Here is a 10,147-nt window from a genome sequence, read left to right as displayed (position 1 = left end):
CCCTCCCCCCCCTCCCGCGCCCCCCCCCCCCCCCCCCCCTTGGCCCCCCCCCCCCCCCCTTGCTTTGCCCCCCCCCCCCCCCCCCCCCCCCCCCCCCCCCCCCCCCCGTTTCCCGTTCCCCCTTCCTATTACTACTTTTTCCTTCAACATGAAATTTATATTTTAGGAAACTAATTAATTTTTGAAGAAGAAGTTGAAAAGGTGGTGAAGAAGACAATTTGTTCCCTATTCTTCTTCTTTTCTTCCCTAAATTAAGAAGAGGTTGAAGAAAGTGGTGAAGAAGACAATTTGGTGATTTGCTCCCTATTCTTTTACTACTGCTCTTTCCTTCTTCATTTCTTCTTCTTTTTTCCTTTCCCATTGTTTTGATGTCCCATTTTACTGCTCTTTGAGTTTTTTGGGTGTTGAAATTTAGCAAATTCTTGAAAAATGGTACCTGAAAGAATTGATTTTTATGTATTTTTTGCGTTTAATTTATTGATTCTTGATCTTTATAGAAAAGTTTTTTTGTTGTACAATTTATATATTTTATTATTGTGTATTTGGTTGAAGATTTTTAGTGGATAGGAGTGAAAAAAAAAAAGAAATTTTTGATTGAAGATTTTTGATGCCTCATGATTGAAGACATGGGGGTGGTGGGTTTGAGGAAGAAGAAGAAATGGGGGTGGTGGAGTGTAAGGAAGAAGGAAAAAAAATAATGGTTAAAATTTTTAAAGTGGGCCCCACTTAATTTATTTTATCCTTTTTTATTATTAAAACGCGCTTAGACCTTTTTGTTTTTTTTGGCCACATCAACCGTTAAGGGAGCCAAATAATACACTTAAAAGTTCATAAGGGGATAAACAATTACAGGTTAAGTTTAATGGCTAAAGTAAATTTTTGTTACAACTTCAGGAGGAAAACATGTCTTTATGAATAAATGCAAAGATTGAAATGTCAGGAAGTGCATTTTCAACCTCTTCCTTCACCTTCCTCTATCCATAGTAAACGGCCCGCCGTTTTAACAAAATTAGAAAGCATCAGGTAGAACCGTGCAGTCGTTTGGCATATGAAATAAGGATAATAATCTCAAGATAAGATCTGAAATTAAATTTTTCCGATGTTTGATTTCAGATGTTAGCTATCCCGAGAGAACTTTTACAAAAAATGGTGGGATAAATTATCCCATGTAAAAGGGGAGATAACAAACCCCATGGATATCCCACCTCTACCATTGTACCAAACGACCCTTACCACTTACACCGCCACAGGTTTGTAAGGCAGAACAGTACCACAGAAATTTAAAGAGCCTCAACAAGAAGCAATCACCTAACTAATTAATACCGGAATGAATTTGTGAGTTCTGACACATCACCATACAAATCCAAACACCAATTAAACATGGCTGTAAGAAGCAGAGCAATGCAATTTTCATGTTTTGAGACGAAAATCTATAGAAAAACTCGGCACACAAGTTCAATTACGATCGCCATTCACCAATGAATACCTATACAAAATCACAACGTTATCCACGGTAGATAAACTTGTTTCCAATTTTCTTTTAATTCCAGAAAGCTGCACCAAATCCTTTAAAAGATCACTTCTGATAGCCAGGAGGTGGATAACCAGAGGCAGGATAGCTGCCAGCGGGTGGATAGCCAGTAGGCGGATAGCCAGGAGGTGGATAGGCTTGTTGAGGAGGAGCTGGATAAGCTTGTTGAGGATATCCAACAGTTGGCGGGTAAGGCTGATCTAGTCGTGACATATGCTGCACTGGTGGCACTGCCATTGGTTGAGGACCAAACTTGCCATCTCTCTTGTCCATTTCAACCTTGTGTTGTGTCTGCAATGCTCATCAAATATTGAAACCTCAGATGTAAATTATTTACTAGGAAAGGGTTAGCTACTTACTGCAGAAAGCTTACAAGCTCAGTTTGCTTGTAAGTTCCTCTTTCTTTTTGGTGAGTAGTAACCTTTTAACTTCATTTTAGCATGAATAGTTTTTTCCACATAAACCATTGTAAAATTCCGTTCTAAGACGCATTTCATGTTTTAATACAGTTCAATTGAGTTTCTTCCTTACCTGCATACAGGCACAAACCCTGCAATCAAGAAGATCCAGCAAATATTTAGTAAAGAACTTTGAGCTACTATGCTTAAAGATAAAGGGTTAACACCAAAAAACTATAGATAAAGATAATGTCCAGGAATAGGGCGAATATAGAGAAGCTTACGTGCAGTAGACCATGTCAGACAAACACGATAGCAACTGAGAAGCTTCACTGATCTCCTCACTTCCAACAATCATAGCAACAATTGAAAATATGCAAGCAAGTTGTTGGAGGCAGAACATGAAACCCTTCGAAAGGAAGAAATGTGTGACGAAATGCCCAATTGAATTTACTCAATATCCAGTGAAAGGGGGAACTTGGAGAGAGAACTTACAATAATGCAGTTATCACATTGTGTTGTTTGAATGTTGAACTCATCTTGCAACATGAAGCGGGTTGAAGCCACAGAATTTCCAAAGCAGAGAAAAACCTGTTAGTTTCAATCCAAAAGGTAAGCATACTGATATCTTAAGGGAGGTTGAAGCTCAAAATGGAACATACACCGTCTCAAAATACAGCCCACCAAAAATTTTAGGCAGATGCCACAGAACAGATAAGATAAAAGTTTGATGTCCTACATAAATTCGAGATGAAAGCTTAAACTTATTGCCAGCCATGAAAAAATTCTCCTACTCCCTAAATCAAGAACATTCTACAATATAATATCGCAAATTCCACAATGTTTTCCTATTTAAAGACAATGAATTTAACACATTATTAACCTATAATTGCATTAAAAATTTTAAATTCTAGCACCTCTCAAATGCAAACAGAAAAAACCAATGTAGGCTTGCTTTTTGATACAGAACGTTGCTTCCCAAGTGTGGCCAGGAAACTACTGGAAAGTTACATGTTGCAACTTGCAACTAGCTAAGTTGCTCGGACTCGGGTGCGGGTGTCCGATACGGGTATGGATCTAGAGGTCGGATCCTTCACTGTCTCAATTTAAAGATTCGGGGATATGGATCTAGGGATGGATACGGGTGCAGGGATTTGGCGAAAAATAATTTCAATATCTAAAAATAGAGTTATAAAACATAAATTTTTAGATATTATGTGGAAAACTTGGGGAGAAAATATTTTTCAAGAAGAAAATCCCGAAAGGAGATAAAAAGAAAAGTAATAACATAGAAATTTTTGTATACAAGGTATTCCATTTTCTTCAATTTCACCTTAGCTTTTATTTTGATTATAGAATTTCTTAAATCTGTCCGGACTTTCCCAGTCGATTTTGGTCAAAGTACCCAAAATCGGTTGACCATATCGAGTACGGATCCGACACCCACATCCACACCCATGTGGCATCGAAAGTGAAGAGTCCGGGTAACTTAGGCAACTAGAATGGTGGTCCAAAAAAGAGAAGATGTTGGTTAACTGAAGAAGAGAGGAAAAAAGCGCAGCCCAGTGAACTAAGCTCCCGTAATGCGCAGGGTCCGGGGAAGGGCCCGATCACAAGGATCTATTGTACGCAGAAAAAAGGAGCGGTGCCAATTGCCTGAGAGAAAAAGGCAGCAGTCACCTTAGAGATATGCTCGAGAAGAGAGGAGGAACTCCAAATACCGAAGAAGAGAGGAGCAGTGGCAAACACCCAAAGAAGGGTGGAGGGTGCCGGTCACCAGATAGAGGAGCAATGCTAGTCATTGGAAAGAGTAATGCTGGTCACCCCAGAAAGAGGAACGGCACCCATGGGAGAGAAAGAACAGCACAAGCTGTTGAAACGAGAGTAGTACAGATCGTCACAAGGAGTGCTGCACCAATTGTCGGAAGACAAGAGAGCATCAGCAACTACAGCAGAAAACATGTGACTGCCTTCTGGTATGAGGAACTTGTGTAAGTCTCTACCAAGATGTAGTGACTCTAATACCATGAGAAGAATTTTTTTTTAGAAAAAAGCATGGACGCACGGCACTCCTTATATAAAGTCTTAGTCTTGTATAAAGAAATAAATATTCTTGTACATAAAAATATTCTTCAATTCAAATACAATTAACCAAGATAATCTTAAACTATAATTACATTACTTTTATTATTCGAGCAGTAAACAAAAAAAAAGGTAATAAACTTTGTGCTCACCTCAGTTGCTAAACAAAACTCAGGGCAACGACTTTCTCCACACCGACCACTGCAGGGCATATAACCCGCACAGCATGTATACCTGTGAGACAGAAAATTTCATTATACCAAAGCTATCACCACCAGAGATTGATGAAAGATAAATGTCTTACCTTGTCATATCACCATAGAGAGCTCGTTTTCGAAGCAAATATGATGCACATGGTGCACTGCAAAATTGAAGATTTAGTAAGGCAAATATATAACTTACTAAAACGAATTTTCTCTTGAAGTAACAAGAAGAAAACACTAGTTACATAATATCAGAAAAATTTAGCAAGAATCCAGTTAAAGAATGTTACCAATAAATATCTTGGCATCTAAACACAATAACACATGTATTGGGGGACATTCGGTGAAATTGATCTTTTTTTTAAACTAGTAACTTTCGGTGAAATTGATCCTGAATCTGATGAGATGATTTTTTTCTTCTAATAGAATCTCTAGAGTACATGAATGCAAGTGTATCCTACAGTGAAATAACAGTCACTAGACAAAATTGGAAAGCATGGGTGAACTTGTATTAAAACCAAATACCCTAAAATAAGAGGAAAACATCCTTCGCTATTTCTTGTTGTTCAGTACATTCAAAAATTAGAAGAGCTTAGAAGCAATCACTCTTATTCACTTAAAAAACAAGAAATATCCAGTAAGCAATTCCCCTTTTTCGACTCCAATAACAACCACTAGCCCGTCTCCCTTCCCAAAATTGATTTTGGACTTGTGGTTCCAAATTGCACCATTTTTTATAGTATCTCGCTTTAGCTTTCCACTTGATTTAACAGGACAAGCATGCGTGACTGCACATGCAGCCAGATTGTAATAAGCAGAGAGATAATTCAGATACCAGCCAAGTCAAGAAACGAACACCCCTCCAGTTCTTTCTCCTGGTACAATTGGCGTAACTATTTGAATAAATTGGTGCATTACTCTGTACTAGACTTAATAAAGGCATCAAAATGAAAACTGAAGCCATCTTTAAGGGGTTGTCTATGTATTTGGTCTGTACTGTTTGAAGCTTCAGCGCAATTTATCTTTAATTACCAGAAAATAGAATTGATCAGAGTGTGATGAACGTGATCATAGTAGCTTAAGTAATTAGAAATTCAGAGCATGGAGAAGATTAAGGAAGAAGGTGAAGAGTTGATTATCCAATAATGCAGTTAAAAAAGATTTTGACAAAATTAATCAAGCAAAAGACTATAAGAAAGAGTAAATTAGTCAGATTATAATTTTTTATAATAAATGACAAATAGATCAGAAGAATTACTACAAGGAAATCAAAATAAGGAAGATAAGCGTAATGTCATAAACCAAAAGGGAGCTCCATGTTACAAAACCAAACTTAAGGGGGTTCTTTGAAATTATCCTGTTTGTTTTGGAGGGTCAAACAAAATACCCAACAGATTCATACAGATCTGAATTTGTATGTTCAACTTTTCTTTTGTTTCATTTGTGGACAAGCTTGAGCATTGTGAAATACAATCTAATTTAGGCTTGAGCTCATCACTTAAGGCTTCGCTGAGCTCAAGCAAATCTTGACCCTTGTACGGAGTCAAGCTAAACTTAAACCGAACTACTTGCCTATGCATCATGACTTAAACTGCAAATTACATCTCATTTAACTTTATTCAAAACTCATTAAATATAAAATTATAAGATGCATAGACGTGTATTATGTGTGTGTATATGCTCCTGCACATTGAGTTTAAGGACACTTAGGATGGCAGCCCATGCTCCTGCACATTGAGTCTAAGGACAGTTTGGATGGCAGCCCAAGAGGTTGTGTCTTGTGAATTATGAGGTGACGAAGGGATCAAGAAACGGACATTAGACAAGAATACATCATGACTTAAACCGCAAATTACATCTTATTTCACTTTATTCAAGACACACTAAATATAAAATTATAAGATGCATAGACGTGTATTATGTGTGTGTATATGTCCTGCACATTGAGTTTAAGAACACTTAGGATGGCAGCCCATGATCCTGCACATTGAGTCTAACGACAGTTAGGATGGCAGCCCAAGAGGTTGTGACCTGTGAATTATGAGGTGCCAAAGGGATCAAGAAACGGACATTAGACAAGAATACAACTAACAAAGCCTTGATGGGTGCACTCAGTTTCAAATTCCAGACAGAACTCGATTTGCAGAGTCAGATATTGCTAAAAGGAATAGTATTTTCATCATCTCTTGTAGTACATTACCATAGACAGTGTCCTGCTAGAACTTACAAAGCTTGTTCCCCACCTATCACGTAACTAGCAAACAATCGATTGCATTTACTACTATTACAATTTCTGTCAGCCAAATTTTGCCTATGTGATTCTTAGGAGTCGTACTGTTTTTTGAGAAGGAAAAAAACAATACAACTTTTAAGGTATTAGGAAAGATAATCACGGTATAAATCTTGCATAGTATAGCCCCTTGATTACTTATTATGAATTCTTATTTTATAACGAACCAGCTTAAGTGCATCTCGACTATTCCATCGCATAACAGGTAACTTTTCCCACCAAGGCTAAGCCTATTACTTATTATTCTCACATCCTCTCTAGGTAATTATGTATATATGGGAATCCACTGTATTGTTTATACCAAATACAAGCAACATAACTACCCCTGTTCTGTATTAGCTATACTTGGAAAAAGACCAAAAACACCCAAGTTATACTGGTTCTTCTCAAGCCCTTCAAGAATATTAGGAGCATAATTGCAAACAAAATCTCATTCAATTAAAAAACAACCACATGTTCTAGATTGTGTACCTTATATATCCAATTTTTCAAACATTGAACCAATATACAACAAAAAGAAGCATATGCACTAATTCATCCAATTATTGTTAGTCACTGTATTAAAATCGCAGTAATATAATCCTTGCACAAGTTGCCTGCAAACCAAACCACACTGTATGATTTATTTCTCTAACTCAAACTAAAGGAATCTAACAAAACAAATACTAGACTGAATCCAGCTTAGCTAATAAGATGGACATAAACATCTAAATAGAAGACTTAGCAACAAATTATTTAAGTGTTCGATCTGACTGGAAGTCTAAATAGAACGCCAGAACTAAGCGCCTGTTTGGATGGGCTTATAATTTTTAGCTTATTTTTGTTATTTTGGCTTAAAAACAAGTGTCTTAAAGCACCCTTTTATCTTAACCAAACGCTACAAAAGTGTTCAAAAGCTATTTTAGCTTAAAAGCAACTAAAATAAGTCAATCCAAATAGACTCTTATGTCAATTAAGTTGCTTGGACTCCCCAAAAATGTTGCTGCACCCGTGTCGGATCCTTCAAAAATGCACTACTTTTGAAGGATCCGACACGCACCCAATGACATTTTTGAAGAGTCTGAACACCATTGAGTCAACGCACCCTGAATCCTCTCAACAATACACTCACTCCTAAATCAATAATCAAACATAAAATTCTCCTGCTTAAGGATATAACACTACCAAAAAAATTTAAAGTTTCAAGATAAAATCACACAAATTGCCGCAAATAATTTTATACAATAAGCATATATCAACAGATCAAACCAACAGTTAAAACATAAGTTCACCAGACCCCACTTGGTACGGTTGGTGGTGGTGGTTGTTGGCTGTTGTTTTCTGTTACCCTACCAAATTTTTTTGAGTTTCACAAAAAAAATCACACAAATTGCATCAAATAATTTAATACAGTAAACAAATATCAACAGATCAACATCAACAACATTAGATTCATCACGGCGAAAAAACAAAATAAAAAAAACAAAAGCAAATAATTACCACCACAACGTTTAAATCTCACACAAACACAACAAAAATGCTTAAAAGCTATTTTGGCAAACCACCAAGAATAAGCCAATCCAACCAGACTCTAAAGTCAGCCTCCTAAATCCTCTCAACAATTCACCCATTCCTTCCAAATCCACGATCCAAACATAAAATTATCCTACTTAAGCATATAATGCTACCAAAATTTTTCTAAGTTCCAAGACAAAATCACACAAGTTGCCGCAAATAATTTTATACAATAAGCATATATCAACAGATCAAATCAACAATAAAAAACATAAAGGTCTCCTACTTAAGGTCTGCCTACACTCCTGCTTTGGGGTATACCAAACATTTTCGACTTTTGAGACAAAATCACACAAATTGCAGAATATAATTTTATACAATAAACACATATCAACAGATCAAATCAACAACAACAGATTCATAACAGCACAAAAAAAAAAAAGCAAATACTTACCACCACAGAGCAAAACAGCAATCTGCAAAAAATACAAAACAAAACCCAAAAAAAAATCTTGTAAGGAAAAAAACACTAATCATCACGGGAAATTATATGTGAGAGGGAAAAAATGAAGAGATTTACAAGGAGTATCTGCTTGCATTGTACGCATAAGATCAGTATGCCAAAGGTTACGATAATTCTGCCTGACTTGCATCTTGTTCAAATACTCTTGCGACCCCATTTCTTATTTCTCCTCCTCCTCCTTCTACTGAAAAGATTGAGACAAATAACAAATCAAAAACCCTAAGGTAATCACCTTCTTTTATAGTCAACAAAATTGGAAATAGTGTTTTTGCCAACTCAATTTATAGTAAATAAAAACAACACAAACACGTCATCCGCTACTGCTGTTTGTAGGACTACCGCTGTTGAAGATTGACAGAAAAATAACAAATAAAAAATCAAAAACCCTAGATGATCACCTTTTTATAGTCAATGAAATTGGAAAAAGTGTTTTTGCCAACTCAATTTATAGTAAATAAAAACAAAACTAAGAGGTCTAGCGTTACCGCTACCGCTGTTACTAAGGCTATCGCTGTTGAAAATTGAGAGAAAAGGAACAAATCAAAAACCTAAATAATCACCTTCTTATATAGTCAATGTGTTTTTGCCAAATCAAATTTAGTAAATAAAAACAAAACGGATTGCCGTTGCCGCTGTTTCTATGGTTGTTTTTGTTGAAGATCGAGGGAAATATAACAAATCAAAAACCAAAAACCTTAGATGATTACTTTTTTTTTTTTACAGTCAATGAAAATGCAATAAGAGTTTTTGCCAAGTCAATTTGTAGTTGATAAAAACAAATGTGTGAAGTCGACGACTGCAAGACTGTGAGAGAAAGGAAGGAAGGAAGAATGTAATTAGAAGTTTCGTCTTACTTACAGTTGGCGAAGAGCGTGAGAATTGGTTTGGAGTGATTGAAATTTGAAACCGTGGAGACCACATTCTTTTCCTCACCCTTTTTTTTTTGTGGGGCTTGTTTGGTAGACGTATAACAGCCTGTTTGAATGGTGGTTTCATGGTATGGTACCATGGGAATCATGTTTGTTTTGTGATTTTTTAAAATTGATGGTATGGTATGTTACTATTTTATGGTTTGATAATCATGAAATGAAATAATTTATTGAACCACTAAATTGGTGGTGTGTCATGGTTTTTATTTTTCTTTTTTAACTATACCCTTATATAATTTTTTTTAATCCTATTTTATCCTTATCAACAAAATACATGATAAGACTACGCATTTGTTGACAAGATCGAAAATTGCAAGACTTACTATTAGCAATATAAAAATTTAAAGAGTGAGAAAAATGATCACAGTTATTTAGTAGTAGTAGTTTTTAATGCTAATAAAAACTCAATTTGATAAAAAAAAATTAAAAATTGAAATGGAGGGACACAGAGTGAATGCACAAAAAGCATATACATGGGAAGTGATTTTTGAACTCTAAGATATATACATATATACCAATTGTTTTATTGATTGGGAAGTACTTCCCGATTGCATTAGTTTGTGTTCACCAAACCTTTGTTTAGCAAATACTCTTGTGACTTTGGAATCTTAAAAGGATCATCGGGTAGCTATGAGAAGCATCAAGAAAAAAAGGACAACTAGTTACGCTAGCACTGATATAGATAAAAGAGTTGATA

At 36.0% G+C, this 10,147-nt stretch overlaps 1 protein-coding gene across 9 annotated transcripts; it reads right to left on the bottom strand.

Moving 5' to 3' along the window:
- Window positions 1-1,279: 1,279 nt before the first annotated feature.
- On the bottom strand, window positions 1,280-9,487 carry LOC107853106. Of its 9 annotated transcripts, none has more exons than XM_016698120.2 (9): window positions 9,380-9,487; window positions 8,579-8,705; window positions 8,453-8,474; window positions 4,316-4,372; window positions 4,164-4,245; window positions 2,425-2,520; window positions 2,214-2,338; window positions 2,063-2,081; window positions 1,280-1,822 (listed from the first exon to the last, which is right to left on the bottom strand). In XM_016698120.2, exons 2-9 carry the CDS (start codon window positions 8,676-8,678, stop codon window positions 1,577-1,579), a joined length of 747 nt encoding a protein of 248 aa, XP_016553606.1. In that variant the 5' UTR covers window positions 8,679-8,705; window positions 9,380-9,487; the 3' UTR covers window positions 1,280-1,576. The 9 variants fall into 9 exon arrangements, with proteins under 9 accessions (XP_016553606.1, XP_047256990.1, XP_016553607.1 ...); XM_047401034.1 differs by having other exon boundaries at window positions 8,579-8,702; window positions 9,380-9,452; XM_016698121.2 differs by having other exon boundaries at window positions 9,376-9,433.
- Window positions 9,488-10,147: the final 660 nt, after the last annotated feature.

Source organism: Capsicum annuum, chromosome 12, assembly GCF_002878395.1.
Source record: "Capsicum annuum cultivar UCD-10X-F1 chromosome 12, UCD10Xv1.1, whole genome shotgun sequence".
In the NCBI taxonomy this organism is placed as follows: domain Eukaryota; kingdom Viridiplantae; phylum Streptophyta; class Magnoliopsida; order Solanales; family Solanaceae; genus Capsicum; species Capsicum annuum.
The sequence above is the reverse complement of the archived record's forward strand: the minus strand, read 5'-3'. Positions and strand labels throughout refer to the sequence as shown.

Excerpts from the sequence above, each read along its gene's own strand:
- LOC107853106 (XM_016698120.2), bottom strand. The coding sequence starts at position 8,678 with ATGGGGTCGCAAGAGTATTTGAACAAGATGCAAGTCAGGCAGAATTAT. Across the intron at positions 8,475-8,578 it reads AATGCAAGCAGATACTCCTT|ATTGCTGTTTTGCTCTGTGG; the intron begins GTAAATCTCTTC and ends TATTTTTTGCAG. Across the intron at positions 4,246-4,315 it reads CTCTATGGTGATATGACAAG|GTATACATGCTGTGCGGGTT; the intron begins GTAAGACATTTA and ends TCTGTCTCACAG.